Source organism: Struthio camelus, chromosome 3 (genome assembly GCF_040807025.1).
Source record: "Struthio camelus isolate bStrCam1 chromosome 3, bStrCam1.hap1, whole genome shotgun sequence".
Lineage (NCBI taxonomy): Eukaryota > Metazoa > Chordata > Aves > Struthioniformes > Struthionidae > Struthio > Struthio camelus.
The window spans coordinates 20,152,579-20,170,029 of NC_090944.1; the positions used below are offsets into that span (position 1 = coordinate 20,152,579).

A 17,451-nucleotide genomic window follows, 5' to 3' on the forward strand; every position below is an offset into this window, starting at 1 on the left:
CTTTTTCACAGTAACTGTTACTTTGGGACTTTCTGGTGTTAGACATAGCGAACAGATTTTCTCACGGGTGGCACATATATAATTCCTGATGAAACCAGAAAGAGCTGTGAGTAATGTTGCATTGTCTCGATTTGAAAATTTATATACCGATAACCACAAAAATTGGTGGAGATTTTTAAGCCCATGTGGGTCTTAAGCAAAATAATCGTCCTGTGGCCTCCTGGCTGATATTTTGGCCCTTCGATTTCTACAGCTTAAAAAGGATTTTCAAGCAATTTTTCTTACGTACTTGTTCTTCTTAATTAGGCGTAAAACTGTGTCACAACTTGATCTTTATTAACCAAGATCAGGTTTCTGAATCTACTACAAATAAAAGCCTAATGGCCATAACGAGTCAGACCGAAGGCCCATGTAGCGCCGTGTCCTGTCTCCTGGAACGGGCAGCAGCGCGCCTCGCGAGGAAGGACTGAGGGGCAGCAGTCCTTCCTCCAAAATCTCTTAAAGCCTTCAGCAAACCATTTCGTAGGAGAATTGCAAATTGTGACTCTGGCCTGTTGTGAGAGAGAGCTGATGCTTTTGTAATTGCCAAGTAGCAAATGACAGTTTTTAACCTCCTGGTTAGGGGTAGCAGGCGCTTCAGCAGCGCAGCAGCACTTTGTGCCAAGAACCTAGTAGTAATTGTAATGTTTCAGAAACAGGAATATTAGCTGTTGACAAAGAACGGGAGACTGGTTAGGAACGCTCTGGTAATTTTTAACTTTTGTCAGTGTATGACCCCTCCGGATTTCCCAGAGGACGGGCAGTTTTTATGTCGCTGAAGTCCCTTTGCACATGCTGCCCACAGAGAGGATTAGCCGATGGGCTCCACCAAACCGCAGTGTTTTGAAACCCAGCCTTTGCGACTTGGCAGCCTTCTGCACATAGATCGCGACTTTCCTTTTCTCGTTAGAAGCCTGAGTGCCAAGAGGGGGGGCGCCTCGAGGGTCCCTCGCCCCGGCGAGGCACGAGGGCCCACGGACTATTTCCCTTTCAGGCGGAGGGACACACGGCGCACCGCCACCGCCGCAGCGGCAGGGGGTGCAGCGGCTCTGAGGGGCGAGGCGGCTCGGCGGGGGCGGAGGGGTTCTTCCCGCCTCCAGCGGCTCTGTCCCGCCGTCGGGCGTGTGCGGCCTCGGAGCGGGCGGGAGGCGCTGTCCCTTAGAGAGCGGTGACGCGAGGTCAGTGCGAGGAGCCTGTGCCACTTCCCCTGCTTCCCGCCTCCCATCGGCGCTTTCCCCGGCGTGGTCGGAGCGCCAGCGGGGAGGGCCCAAGGCCGAGGAGGAAGGGGGCGGCCGCCTCGGTGAGATGGCGCCCCCGCGGGCCGGGCGGGCGGCGTTGCTGACAGGGGTCCGCCGTGCCCGGCCCGGTGCGCCCGCGTAGACCCCCCCCCCCCCCCCCCGCAGAGCGGGCTCGGCGAACGGGGAGGCAGCCTGCTTCGCGGAGGGGAGAAGCAATGGCTGTGAAAGACTTAGAAAAGCTTTTGGACGGTGATACAAAGCAGGGACCGCTTCCCTCACAGGAAGACCTGGGGGGGGGGGGCTGGCTGCCCCCTCAGGGACGGGGCGAGAGCAGCCTTGGGGAGGGGGCGAAGAGGGCAGAGGTGGCTGAAGGAGTTACACGTGGATCCTGCCATCTCAGAGACACTCCTGGCCAAGGTGGATTTTCCCGTGGCCGTTAGAGAAGTCAGCCTGTCAGATTGGGAATGCTGCTCGATTTTTGAACGGTGCCATCCTGGTTAAAAAGCTCATTCCGTGAATTATACTTCACAAAGCATATTTTGAGCTTATTTCCATTGGTTCTCTGAGACCAAGTCTTTACCTGGTGACTGGATTGTCCTGAGAGGCTGGAGATCCAGGCTGCTGCAAGTGTGTACTGCTTAAGTACCTGCTGGCACTGAAAAGCTACTGATATTTGAAGAACAGCTCCTTTATATTTAGCAATAGATGATTTGCATTTAACGAAATAATCAGTTCCCTCAATGAGTGTATGAAACTTCATTTTGCTCAGATAATGTTCCACACATTAGGTAGCTCGGTTGTCAAATGAAAACGCTGAGTTTTCTGGAGGAGTCATGCAGCTGAACGTTATGTGCGCTAATCTGTTTATTATTCTAGATTCATGCCTTCTACAACAGTTTATTTCTTCGGAGATAAAGATACGATCAGATACAGTGTTACTTGTAATGCCTTAGTTTTTTCTGTGATGAACTTACAGTTCCATGTTACAAATAATCACATAAGGAAGACACAACTAGCTGTTTTTTCAGCTTCTGCAGCTTTAAAGGGCCCCCTCCCGGGATACTGATGAGTTGATCAATGGAGATTATTTTCCTGATGCTTGTTCTCAGTACTCATTCTTGGCAAAAATACTATGTGACAAATGCATTAATAATATAGTTACTCTCTTTAGCTTGCCACCTGTTGAGGCAGTGAAATTATCATCACCCATTTTAATTTTACATACATCTGCAACTTCAGTATGTAGCTTCTATCTTACATTCTAGATCTTGATTTTAAATGCTGCTCAATGATCCTCCCTTCATCTCAGGTCTGTTGTATATGCAGAGCAAATATCGATACGGTAGCATGTCTTTATGATAGAATTACTAATTTTGTCTTCTGAAGCGTTTTAGAAATCATTAAAAGGCCGTTTATGTCTAATACTTCAATGTTTCTTTAAGTTTCAGGACTGTCACAGCAAGTATAGAATTTATTTTTGTGAGCATGGAAAGTATGTGTTCTGAAACATTTTTATCTGCATCTGCTGCTGAAACTGAATGCTACCCAAATCCAAAACGAGTTAAAATAGAAAGTAATCATAGAAACATAGAGAAAGAGGAGCAACAAAAGTTAGGGCAAAGCACACACTGTGTGAACAGATACAAGACATCACCAAATGAGCCTATATATTTATCAGAAAGGCAAAACGATTGGGTATTAGAAAAGGAAATTTGTGATAGAAAAAGAAAAAATGATATGAGAGAATTTTTCCACTTTCAGACTTGGAATAATGAAAAATTGCAGTGTAGAGTATTAGAAAACAAATTTTCCTCCAAAAAATGGAGTTCTGAAACTGAAGATAAAAATACTATAAAAGATGGCACTTCATTGAACGTACATGGACAGTCTTCGGAAACAGAACTATATAATATGTGGAATGTTACTCAAACAGGTAAACATTTAAATGCATTAAACCCCTCCCAAATGCCACAGAGCAACAGTACAGAACAAAATAATGAAAGAGATGGTGGTAATGAACTTAAACATGTTTCTTCAGTTACAGCCTTAAACAGAGATTTGTTTCAGATGGAAATGTTAAATCATAAGTCTATCTCTGATAAAAAGTGGAGACAATACCAGCTTTTGCAAGTTCCTTTTTTGTGTGGCACTAGTTCTATATTTTCACACCTAGAAAATGAGAAAAATAATTTTCTGAAGAAAGTATGCACTGCAGAAGATAAAGATTGTTCCAGTAGTGATAGTGAAACTAGTACAGAAAGAGATACTAAAGAAAAAAATAATTCATCATATATAATTCCTACGTTAAAACCTTCTAAAAGTATACAACCACTGGAAATTCCTAATTTTTTAATGAAAGAGAACACTTTTCAATTTCCTCATATTTCAAATAAATTAAATAATAAAATACCATCAACTGACTTGAAGGAGCTAGAATGGAAGCATTTTAAAAGTCAACCATCTTTGATACAATCTAAACAGAAAGACTGTGTACAAAAAATATCTGGGATAGAGGAACAGTTGCAAAGTGATGAAAATAATGTAAAAGCCTCATCTATGGGTTCTGAATTTAAAGAAAAAGGTTACCAATGCATTAGCAAACAGGAGTGCACTGCTTTGGCAGAAAGAGCACAAGTATCTGTAAATTATTTCAGAGGCAACAGCACTCATACTGAATGTAGTCAAATATTTGTTGAAACCGATTTCAAAGATAAAATGCTGGAAAATTCAGATGGTGATGATGACCACAAGTCAAGGGTTCCCATTTACATTAGCACTAAAAAATTTCAGAATGAGAAGCATATAAACAGTACTGATATTTTGAGAAGAACAGTGAGGAACAAGAGTTATGAGAATGTGACAGTGTTTCATATCCAGAGAAGTATTCCAATGCTCTCAGAAGCATTAGAGAAAAATAATTTAAACATATACTGTGGTGTGCATAATTCTGACAGTGGTATTTGTTTGCATGAAGCAGAATCAAAACTCGCAACCATAGAAAAATTTAATTTCAAAAGATCTTTAACTAAAAACATTACATTTGAAAGTAATTGTCCTCACATTGTAGTGCAGAGTTTTCCAGATAGAAAAGTGAGTTTCACTATATTGAGGAGAAAGGAAATGTTTAAATTAAAGTTCTCACTTCAAAACATGTTATTTGGAAGGTTCAGGACATGGACTGAATCTTTACATAAAGATATGCCCATGTATCGGGATGGTGGTATTTTACGTTGTTTTCATTTTTGGGAAGTACTGCAAGAGCAATATGGTACTCAAGAGTTAGTAAAAAGCAGTATTAATAAGAGTCACAGTAATAATGTATGCCTTTGTTTGCTAGCTATTATTTCAAAGCATCAGAATGTGAAAGTACTGAAGACGGTTTTTGCTTCCTTTTTCAACAGCAAGAATACTTTACCAGCAACTGAAGGAAAGTGTATGCAAGTAGAGAAACATCCTTTACGTGACAGAGAGCCAATTCGGTTAAACTTATACATAGATAGTAGTTTGAGGCAAAACATAGAATTTCATGAAAAATATGAAACTTACTCAGGCATCATAAGTCCTAAACTACTAGAAAATACTTGTTCTGAATTACATAATGAATGCCAGAAAACAGATTTTTCTAGATTTTTAGGTAGAGAAAAGAAATCCTCTTTCTTAAACAAAGCAACCCTCTTTTGTAACCAAAAAAGTGGATTACCTTCAGGAAGATGTGTCAGAAAGCACCGCCTCTTACGCAGGGGGAGTAAAGAATTTCTTAGCACCTATTCTAGGTCTGTCAGTGACAAAAAGGATATGAAAAAGCAACTTATAATTGTTAAATGCCTAGTTTTGACAGAGGGCAGTTTTGATTGTTTTTCGTTAGAGAAGACATATGACAGCAATATGAGAAAAATGCAACATCTAACAGGAGCAAATCTTAGATTTTTTCATTACTTGCATTGCAGTTCGCAACTGAAATTTGAAAAGTTAAGTAGTAAATATTCAAATCAGCAAATATTGCTAACCACACTAAAACAGGAGAAGAAGCCAAATAAAATGTTCAGTAGTTTTTTGCGTGGAGAACAACTTAAAACTTTCTCTTTTGGTTTAAATGAAAATAAAAAGCACAAAACACCTGGACGTAGAAACTGTATAAAGTCTACACATGAAGTTACATATATCGTGAAAGAGTGTTTGGGTTCTTCTGATTGTATAAATCCTGATAGAAAAGAGTATCTTAAGTCTGGAGACTTGCAAATAAATTCTCATAATTTTCTTTCTAAACATTCTTTTTCTGTTTTTGACATACACAAAAAAATTCCCATTACTACTGATTTTGAAGACTTGGACCAGATCCCACTTGTAAAACAAGATAATTCTGTCAGTGAAAAATACAGTGAAGAAAACACAGTCACTACTTCAGAAAATGTTCATAATTTGCCTGCTAAATCAAGTGGTGTTTTAATTCTACCTGAGCAGTCAAAAAAAACTATGGAAAAATGTAATTCTCTCCTGTTACATGATAGCCAAACAAACCAACCTGAATATTGCAAAAAAATGGTTGGATATAGCCCACATTTAGCAAATGAAAAAAAAAATACGGACTGTCTAAATAGTTATTTAAGTTCTGGAAATATGTTTTCAAGCTTGTTAAGTGGTTATCAGTATGCCACGTCGCCTTTAGACAGTAGCTCTTCTCTTAATAAAGATGCAGTAATAAGCGAAGATGGACGTTGCAGGAGTTCCTTAAGGGCAGAGAACAAAAAACAATACGAAAAAATGCACGCCACTTTACAATATCCAGCTGCAGGAAGTCCTACCCTGACGGATACATATTTGCAAAGACAAGCTGAAGAAACAATGGTTTTTTCATTACACGGTCATACTCAGACACCTAACGCATTCAGTTTAGAGCCAGCGACTTTGAAACAAAATCTTGAATATGTGAAAGAACAGGGAGAGATAAATGACGAACAAATGCATGTAACTAACGAAAATCAATGTGAGGCTGTAACGAATGACTTGGTTATGTCGTATTCAGAAGATGAATCTAAAACACTCATTGCTGTAGAAAATAAATTAAAAATGCATTTATCCGTAATGAACAATGGATGCCTTGAAGATGTAAAAGATGAGTATTTACCGTCAGAAAGTAAAACCCAATATGAATTTGAGCTGAAGAGAAAATTTGATTTAGTATTAGAAGAGCTACGTATGTTTCATGAAATTAGCAAGAGAAATGAAAACGATTTGTCTAGAGTGGAAACAAACTCACACAACAGTTATTGTGAATTAAATAATTCTGAGGGGATAGATGAAAATGTGAAAAATATTTCTCAAAATAAAATATGTATTTCCTTTCCAATCTGTGATACTATAGAAATGCAAAACATATCTGCCAATAATCAAAGTTCATTAAAAGAAAAAATATCAAGAGGAAATGAAGAGCAGAAAGTCTATAATGAATATTGTATTTCAAGACGGCCAAGTGAAGAAGTTCTCCATTTACCTACTGCAGAAGGTAAGCACGTGGAGTTATTGTCTAATATGTTAATAAACGAATATAAAATTGTAGACAAATCTTTGGGTTTACTTTAAAGATGCACTTCTGAAGTCAAATAATTCCAGAACAGTACCTGATAAAAAGACTTTTTGTCTGTTTGGGACAGTCCAAGTGTTGTGGATTGTTTTTATCCATTGAATTGTGCAAGGTCCGTGAGGCAAAAGCTACTTCCCTCTGAGCAGCCAAATGCAAAACAACTTCGCTGCTACTGCTACTACTATCAATACACTGTGAAGTAGCAGTTGTAGTTTGGAATTCAGTCAATCGCAGGATTGCTCAAAATGGTCTCAATGCAAATTCCATTATAGATTACTTGTTATGTCTTGGACCTTATTGTAATAAACCCTAAAATCCCTAAAATAGTCACAAACTCAGTAAGGTACATTTACAGAGAGAACAGAATTAATATAGGATAGAAATAAACAGTGTTCAGAAAGGATATCAGCATTCCCTCACAGCCACTATGTTCTAGAGAAAACTATTGCAATGTTACAAAAGTCAACATCACCATTCTAAAAGCAATTTTGCATAGTAAGCGGAAAGTTTTTTTTTCTGGGTTTCTAGTGAGAGACCGTAGTAGTGAGGGATATACTCAGAAAAACTTCTTTTGGAGTTAGGTGATCCATGGTGGCAGTCGTCTGTTAAATTTCTTTGTTTGATTTAAAATCTGGAAATGAACACAAGAGCTAATCTTGCAATCTTTATCTACATGTGCTTGCATCTGACGCTGACGCTAATATTTTCTATTTAAAGAGCATTGCATTGAGAAAATAGGCCATTTAGCACAAGTTCAGGTAATGGCATAGCAAGGATACGTGTGTGTATGTGCATAAACAGTAGGCACTACTAACTTGTCATGTGTGATTCTTGCTTATTTCTGTAAAACACGTTATTATAGTTATCTGTCCTCAGAAGTTAATTCTGGGACATAGATCTCAAAGGGATGAAGGCAGTTTGCTGCACTAAGGATCTCAAGCTCGGACAGAGGCAGTAGGTTTTTAGACGTATTCTGCTCTTAATCTTTTCCATGGCTTAGCTCTGAATAGTTCCTTGTCTAGTTCATTGTTTGTGTAGCATCCTGTTTTGAAGAACCTAACTTTTTCCGTCCACTGAAAGCAGAGCATACACAGCTCATATGATTCTCGCTTCCAGGCCAGGAGCCAGCCACCCACAAAAGCTGGGCGGTACTCTGTCTATTTAAATTTTAGATACTGTTGAAACAAATGGAAAGAAAAGAAAAAAAAAATTCCCTCTTCAAACAATATGTGAGAAAACTACTTTGTAATCTGTAGGTCCTCTACTTCATTTGTCCTAGAAGCAAGAGGTATATAGTGAGTAAGGAAAGGGCACCAAGAAGAAGACCAGTTGAATGCTGTACCATCTCTTACAATGTAAGAGGTAGATTATTCAGACATTTTTCAAACAGCGTGTTTTCAGATTTTGTATCTGAAATCTGGTTTGCGAAAGGCAGGAGTTCTCACAGCTACAAGTGAGATCAGTAAGAGATATGCTCTACATATATGGTAAATTCTCTAAGAAATGCAGTTATCTCAAATTTGGCACCTGCAATTAATTTCTAAGGGACTTGACTCTATCTCTGTAAAATGAATATTGCAGGGATTTTGTGAAAGTAATTAATACTTGTGAAACAATTGAAGTGTCACAAAAAAGCCCATGAGGGAATTCAGGTGTACTGCAAGTTACACCTGAATGCTGTGCACTGAAGAATGCAAACCCAGTGAGATACAGAATAAATTATTCTCTAAGTGATCACTTTTCTACCTTAGTCCAGAATAAGAAGGTCCAAATGGAGGGAAGAATATATCATCAGATGTTAAAAGACTGCATCATCATATCTGCATAAAATGGAACGTCATGACATGTATAGATAGCTTTTGACGAGCCTCGCCGAGGATGAGACTTTGTGTCTTCATTGCTGTTCACTGTTACATGCTGATATATATTTTACCCACATGAACAAGAGCCACAAATTAATAACCAGATTAATCAAACCTAATCATTTGTTTATGCAAATTAGTTAAAGACGTGAATGTTGTGTTTACGCTTCTCTTTTAAGGCTGTTTTGACTCCCTGTATAAGAAGTCATACACGTGGGATCCTGCTTTTTTATCCTGCACGCTTATGAAGGAACAAAGTTACAATTTACAGAAAGAGGGAGGTAAGAATAATATTTCTCTGTTCTTTGTACCACAAATACCAGTATTAATAAACTTATTTTTGAAACATTGGTATTTGTTTCTTCCCTATTTAGTTTTCTCTAGTATAGCAATTGCATTACTGGAAAGCTATCCTGTCTTTATCACAGAACAAGTCGTGCAGATGAGCCATTTTTATTCTACGGATAGAGGATAAGAACTTTAACAATATACGTTTTCCTTTTCTGCTTATTTTGAAGCCTTTTGGAGCAAACTCCTTTGGTCCTCCAAACATTTTGATGTAGCCAAAATACACTGCAAGAAAACCATGACTTGGCATACTTCTCTTGGAAGAGCTATCTTGGAAACTTTATAAAAGAAAATTCAGAAGGATAGCCAATAGATTTGTTAGAGTTTCAAAAGCATGCTTCTGTGACTTTTCCAACCCTTGGAAACATGTAGAAAAAGAGATCTATTATTTTATTCTGAAGGGAAGTGCTAAAATACTGCAAAGAAAAGGCTATAGATAACTGATGTCTCAGTAAGTCCAGTCATGTACAGATATTTTCACTTTTTTTTCACATAGCACCCCTTAAACTGATGCACACTTTGCTGATTTCAGAATTCAGAAGGTTGTTTCCTTCCTTCAGGCCATTCGGTGAAATAAGACTGAGAATCTTGAACGCATATAGATGACCTCTGGAGCTGTGTTGTTTTTTTTTTTTGATGGAAAATATGTTGCCTTCTGATAATATTTCATATACTAAATGTAAAAATATTACAGAGAATGCCACTATACCAAAAAACCTTATTATAAAATAAGAACGGTATGATGCTTAATGCTGTTCCCGCTCTACTCCCATAGCCATCAGCAAATCCTCCTTCCTGCATCGTTTTCTACTATAGTTTTAAAAAATACTGTATTTCATCACAGACTTGATTTATTCTTTTCCAGTGCCCAGGAAACAACTGCAGAAATTTTTCTGTACCATCCTAACTCATTAGGAATACCATAGGTTCTATTACCTGAAGTATTACACAGATAAAATTCGTACTAAACTAACATGCAATTTTCATTTCAAAAAAAGCACAGAAAATATATTGCTGAATAAGTTTCTGGATTCTGATCAAGCAGTTATGGTATCTCCAAAGGTGATGTTGCAAACCTGCCTTTTTTTGTGACAGATTGATTCTAGTCTCTGGCAGGAGGCATTGTTACTGATTAGTGAAAATTTAAATTCCGGAATGCTGTATTGCGCATAACAGCACACAGTGGCTGATATTACCATCTTCCGTCCAGTTTTATTCAGCTAGTGTTGAAGCTTTCTAGATATGTTATTTTTAGGTCCTGCAGAGGATCAGAAGATGACTGAACCTGGATCGTCTTCCTTTTCTTCTTCCCCTATTTTGGGCCACAAGGCCAAAGGCAAAGAAAGACATTCAGCTTCTCCATTCCCATTAGCAGCAACTATTTACTTCATGCTGCTTGCTAGTCTCTTTCAAATTCCCATCTGAGCTTCTGCAGAAATGTTTGGCAACAAACCTTACCAGTGATCAACTTCCTTTTTCCCCATGATCCTTTGACTGCTGAGGAGCATCTCTTTTTTTCTTGTCACAGAGATTTCTAGAGCAAGGGTCTGTACCTTATTTCCCGAGCTTTGTCAGAATCAACAGGTGACTGATATGCTACCAGTGAAAAAAAAAGGAAAAAAATTAATGTTCCCCACATCATTATTCTAAATGGGATCATTTCTTTGTAGTAAGTATGGAACTGATAGATATCTTCTTTCCCTGAGCAGATACTTCACTTCTGTGCTGTCCGTGCTTACCCATAGTTGGCAGAGAGAATTCTTTTCCATTATGCTGTGCGTTGCCTTAGAGATCATTCTGAAGCAAGGATTTATCTGTTTTTTGTCAGAGGGAGGACTATATTTACTCTTCTGATAGAAGCTAATATCACTAATATCAAAAGCTCTACTGAGTGCAATTATCTGTTTTCTCTGTTTTTCAATAGGATTCTCAGCCATCACACCTACTCTTACATAATTTGGGTTGGTTAGTTTTGATAGGATCAGTCTGTTTCTGCTATAGCCTTACGCTGTTAATTTAGCCAATGTAACTGTTACCAGGACTCTCGTATACTCTGGCTTATTACTCGCATATCTGGAAAAAAGATTAGGCAGTACATGGTTGATACCTGTTTATATCCCACTGTTTCATTACTTGAGGTGACTGCTGCCTCAAAAATCTGTGACTGTGTTGGAAAGGAGATACTATAAGCTCCTAGGTGGTGCAAAATTTGTTCTTCAGCAGTTTTACAGCTAGCTACCATGCTAGATACAAGCCCATACTACTTGATGGAGTTCTAGGACATGTGGTTCCTCTTCCAACTGATCTTTGGGAGTCTTATGAAAGACACAGTAGCAGTATTATCATTTACTTACGAATAGAGCTTAGAGTTTTTCCTCACCCCATCATTTAAAATTTTGGTGAAAAGTTTAGAGAAATTATTTCTCCCTTTAGAAGAGTCCTCGCTGAGTGCCTAAGGTTCTGATGGACCCACTATTTAATATCCTAGCTAATTGATGACTGCTTCATCATTTTATAGAAGCACGAAAAACAGAGCTGGAAAGGGCCCTGAGAAATTTAAAGCCTTCCTTCTTGTGTGCTTATTACTTCTTCCACATGACTCATTGTCCTAATCTCTAGTTTACGAGGTCATGGTCTTTCATTCTTCCCCAGTGAGTTGCTATTTTATGCGAAACAGAACTGCTTCTAAAGGATGGCTGAATCATGCTCCAGATTCCTACGTGGTGTATACTTTAGTGAATAGACTGTGGAACAGAAAATGACTGCCACTACATCCTCTTGTCATACTTTCTGAAAAATAAGTGGCTCTAGGAGGGTTATCATGGTTATTATCACTGGTGAAGAGATGCCCAACTCTGTCATGTGGAGTTGCACATTTAAACATCTCAGAATAGTGGTAAGTATTAAAACATGCTCTTTTCCTCAGTATGTCCCTTCTTCCCCAGAATGCTAATTTCACAGACTCACAGAATAGTTGGGCGGGACCTCTAGAGATGAGAGAGGGGTCAAAGCCCCCTGCTCAAGCAGGGACAGCTAGAGCAGGTTGCCAGGGACCACATCCAGTCAAGTTTTGAATAGCTTTCAAGGACAGAGCCCACAACCTCTCTGGGTAACCTGTTCCCCCACTGTGAGGGGGGCCACCCTCGCAGTGAAGGAGCGTATCCTTACGTTCAAGCGGAATTTTGTGTTTCAGTTTGTACCTATTGCCTCTCACCCTGTCACTGGGCACCACCGAGAAGAGCTTTGCCCTATGCTCTTGATACCCTTCCGTCAGATATTTATACACGTTGCTAAGATCTGCCCTGAGCTTTCTCTCATGAGAGAGATTTTGTATGGATTTAGCTGCCTTTCCTAGTCTGTTAGGAAGTCTGCATAATGATGGGTTGAGGATCCTTTCTAACTAGAAGGTATCTATCTGAATTGCGAGACAATTGTTAGTATTACAACTTCAACTAAAAATAATGTGATAGACACTTTGCAGTTGGACAAAATGAAGATAGGACAGGATGTAGTCAAGGGCTGAGAAGCTGCAGTTACACCTAATTGGCATATCTTGTCAGTGTATAATTCTGGTGTATATCATACAGATTCTAGTTTTACTTTCATTTTTTATGTCTTTTACATACAGGATACTTTTTGTCACGTGAAGTTGTAAGAGTACAGCCTCTTAAGACATGCAGGGGCCCAATCAGGATTGGGCTGTCAAGAAGAGCTAGGCCCAAACAGCTTCATCCATATCTGAAATGACTTACTGGATTTTTTTGCCGTTCTTCCAAAAGAATCACTCTGCCTGAAAACTGTTGAAATATTTTTATGTTAAGTTTTGTATGTTGATAGTTTGATGTTTGTGGTTTATGTTTTTTAGATATTAATACTGCAGCACTTGCTAGTGATTTATTTAGGAATACTCTTGTGAATACTTGATAGAAAAGAAATTTATAGTGTATGTTCATTAGTAGAAATTTAATGGAAAAATTAGGCCCTTTTAAAGTTTATATAATATTAATAAAATCTGGTCTGTCTATTTCTCATATATTAAAATATGCAGTTGAAATTTTCTGTCTTACACGTTATTAAAAAATTCCACATGTTTATATAGTATTTAAAACTCAGGGTTTTTTAAAGTGAGTTATTGCAAATGTTTTGGGAAGTATAGGAGAAAATTTCAGGAAGCTAATTTAGGTTACTAAATAGGAATATTATATTTTAGTCCGCAGAGGTAGTTTCCTCTGACATACTTTGAGTTCCATGCGCTTATCCAGTTAGACAAAGAAAACTTTTGAATTTCAGTGCAGAGAAAAAAATATAAATATGCTAGACATTTAGGATGTTGTAGAATATCTTTTTCTGAGGGAACTGATTCCATTGCATACAAAATGGAGGCCCAACACTGACACCTAAATTCTCGAGACTGCATATCTCAAATATTGGGGGAAACTTGGGCTGATCTGAAGCATACAAATATGGAATAGGGATGCCTGTTAATACTTGATAATAATACATTGACATTTGTGTTTCTAATAAAGCATAGTGACAATTTCAACTGAATTAGAGCATGACAAGAGAAAGAAATAGGTGAAGCCAGAAAAATTGCTAAAATGTCAGAACAAGACTAATCCAATAGCAGTTACCAGGAAGAAAGCTTTTAACCTTCTATATGCAATTGCACAGATTTTTATGAAGGATTATGTTTTACATTGCAGTGGGCGAGAATTTCAGTAGAACAAGCATTACAGAATAGTGATGGAATGATGATAAACCCCAGGATATAACAATACTTAGTTGTGACTGGCATGAGGAAAGCTGAGCAAGCTGAGTTGATAGGAAAACGCTTCTGTAGATAAGTTATTCTATAAAATCTAGCAACAGTTCAGAGAATACGTCACTACACAGTTGAATCTGTTTAGAAGAAACCCTCAGAATATAATATATATAGTGTACATATAGTGTGTGTATATATATATTTAAACATATTAAAGTATGTATCCTATAGCAACATACGGATAAATAAGAAAAGGAAATTGAGTATAAAATGTGGAGAAAATCAATGATAAAATCTAAGAAAATTTAAGAAAATTATAATTGGAATTTCTGTTACTGACATATGAAGTAGTAAAAATGTCTGATGGACAACATTTTCTTTCTGAAGAGCTAGTTCCAAAACAAGGGTCCCTAAACTGTTATTTGCAGTTCATAAGTGGTATGCATCCGGTCTACAAAGCAATTTTGTACAGTAAAATTTACTAACCTGCTCATTAAGAGTTTGGTGATGCAGATGTGAGACTGTCTGTGTTACTGGAAAACATGTTTCTGGAGGCCACGAGATGAGAAATTACTCTGGCTTTAGCTATAGTTTTAATCCACATAAATATCTAAAAGAGCTAAATGTCTAAGAGAGTAAATGGGCAACTAGGCAATAAATTAAATATAAGACTGAAAAATCCAAATTAATGTGCTATGAAGGCGATATAGCAAGAGTACAATCCTAATGCCTTCCAGAATTTCCCAAAAAGGGCTGAATGCCCATAAACCTGGTTCTAGGTCCCTCAGTCTTTGAAAGAGGAAAGGCTGACACGGGGGTGATCGCTACAGTGAACTAAGGACTATTCCAAGGCTCTGGCTAAACTGGAAGAGACATGAATGGGAAAATTCTTAGGACTGGCCTAGGGTATGAAAATAAAGTTTTCATACCCTAATGAATCACACAGGCTTAGAAATAAGCATGCTCGTAGGCTGCGACCAGCCACGCTGCATTTGTTGACCGCTTATAGCCATTGAACTGCGTAGGCAAAACATATATTTTCAGCCCAGCATATGCCTACAGCCAGTGATGGCCTACCACCTACCTTCGTAAACATACGAATTTGTCTTCTACTTAGACAAGAAATTCAGAAGCAGCTCCTAAGGCAGGGCCATTAATAAACTCCTTTAGAGAATAGGCAAGTGAGCATGACTAGCCCAGGCAGCTGAACGTGTGAATAGACTGGATTTTGCAATACCTTCAACATCAGCAGCAGGCATATCTGTATCAGTAAGGTTAATCTGGCATTATAGATGAGGGTGATAGTGTAGAGGAGCTCCAAAGTTTGCTACTTTGTTTGTCTTTCTCTTAGTTAATTTTAGCCCTTACGGGTGTGAGGTCTATGCAGACCTTCTTTTGTAGACTCTGAATAGACTGTAAAAGGGGTGCTGATTTCTCAGTGGTCAATAGGAATTCTCAGCCCTGTTTCACTGTATCCACTAAGTAGCAACTGATTAAAATTATTTAGCTAAACACTCCGTGTTATGTACCTGACTCAGAGTAAGGGGCGCTGGCCTATCATAGAATGGTTGAAGTTGGAAAGGACCTCTGGAGATCATCTGGTCCAACCCCCTTGCTCTAAAAGAGTCACCTAGAGCACATGGCCCAGTATCTGAATGTTCTGCTTGGGTTTTTTGTCCTCACAGTTGGGCAAACAGTGCCTGCCCGATGTGAATTAGCTTTCAGGAATGACTTTTTCCCAGTAGCTTCTCTATCTGAGATTCTTAACTATTGGTGCTAACAACAAGAGGGTTTCTTACAATTAACAAGTGATCCTTTTGTGTTTTGCAACACATTCTCTGGTCTCAGTAGTCTTCAGGAAGGCCTCTGTCTCTGTCATTGCCTTCCTACACCCTCAGAGAGAGGTGTTTTTACTTCATAGGGTGATTTTCCCATATCCTTGTCTCGAGTGAACCTGTGATTATTAATGAAATTTGGAATACAACGGAAATGTTGCAGTTTTGAAAATTGCGGCACCTGTGATGGGCGTGGCTTAGAAATATGCATACCATCTCCGGTGCTAGTACAGCTGGCCACTGCCAGTGTTCAGAGCATGGTCATACTGGATATCAACCATCTGAAAAAAACCCACTAATCATGCAACTTCCCAGATCTCTGCAAGGATGACAACCATAGCGGATTTGTCTATACCAGCTTCCATACCACAGATTTATCAGTGTGTGTGATGTCCCGAGGTTGTGCCCAAAAATTTCTAGAATCAAATGGAGGCCTCCATTTGAGAAATGCTGTCTCTTTGGTACTAGTTTCTAGAGTGGAGTCATGAAAATGGCCTTCCTCATCCTCAAATTAATGCCAATGCATCAATAAATGTTCATAAATCATATCTGGAAATAATATGATCCCAGCAAAGTGTACTTGTGATGTATATTCACATAGCTAATTCTGAAACAAAAGAATACAGTGTTTCTTGAAATATCTAGTCGTTTATGTCCTGCTGTCAGGGAATGACTGAGTGCCAAACCAGTTCAAAGGCATCATTAAAACAGTTTATTGAACCGTAACAGGTAACGTTCGAGATGCCAGTATAGGTGTTCCTACTATTAACGAATGGATTTGATAACAAATAAAGTAATTGACTAGTAAATATATTTATCAAACTATTTACATATATCAAATATTTCCATATATTCATATGTTATGGCACAAGGAAAGGAACAGAAACAAAATAACAGACGAAGGGTAGGTAGCTACTCTCAAAAGGGAAAAGCAATAAAAAGCGAGGAAGCTATAACTTCTGTGATTTGGACAATCACAGTCCCCTTTAACAAAGAAGCTTTGCTTCTATAGATTGGACAATAACAGTGCAATAGGTGCACCGAAACACTCACACAATCTTGTGGAGGGAGATTTAAATCCCAGCGGGAATTCCTCGGGCAGCGTCCCTATCCGAGGGAAGTTCCAGCACTTCAGCAGACCGACTGCGTCCGATGAGGCGATCTCGAGGTTCGGAAGCCCACAGCAGTTGCTACAGCCGTGGTCGAATTGGGGGTGTGCTCATACTATTATGTGGTGGCTCTGGCAGGTTCAGGATGATTCCGGCATGATCTCAAATGTTCTGTGATGGACAGGTGCCACTTGCTCCGCTCAGGTGGGATTTGATGGCTAGCTGTTTCCTGCAATCACCGTCCAGTCACTAGGCCGACAACTGTGGGCCAACAGGTATACGCGGGCAGGGTCAGCCGTAGGTCAGGCCAGGAGACACCGTTGGATTGTGTGGGTAACACCACATCTGCCTTATACTAACGTGGATGCCTAGAAACTCAGATGACGTTTAAATCTGCAGGAATCAATGTCAAAGTGGGGATATGGAAGGATTCGATTAAATTCCCTCATCACTATCTATAAAACAGATCAAACTTCCAGTAAAGAGCTTTGTTTTCTGGTAAAAAGTTAAGATACAAGAAGTCTGACAGAAGTTAAGAACTATCTTTAAAATACTATTAAAATATCCAAGAGTTAAATGGTAACTGTCTGCATTATATACAGTTTTTAAAAGTCAGAAAATACATTTATTTTTAAATCAATACCCCTTTTTTTTAACTGTATGTCTCTTTACCTGTT

General features: G+C 38.8%; 1 protein-coding gene across 1 annotated transcript; it reads left to right on the forward strand.

Moving 5' to 3' along the window:
• Nucleotides 1-1,155: 1,155 nt before the first annotated feature.
• RAD51AP2 (RAD51 associated protein 2) lies at nucleotides 1,156-13,045 on the forward strand. Its single transcript, XM_068937132.1, has 5 exons — nucleotides 1,156-1,217; nucleotides 2,720-2,769; nucleotides 5,602-6,780; nucleotides 8,900-9,001; nucleotides 12,697-13,045. The coding sequence occupies exons 2-5, from the start codon at nucleotides 2,763-2,765 to the stop codon at nucleotides 12,813-12,815; spliced, it is 1,407 nt and encodes a 468-aa protein (XP_068793233.1). The 5' UTR covers nucleotides 1,156-1,217; nucleotides 2,720-2,762; the 3' UTR covers nucleotides 12,816-13,045.
• Nucleotides 13,046-17,451: the final 4,406 nt, after the last annotated feature.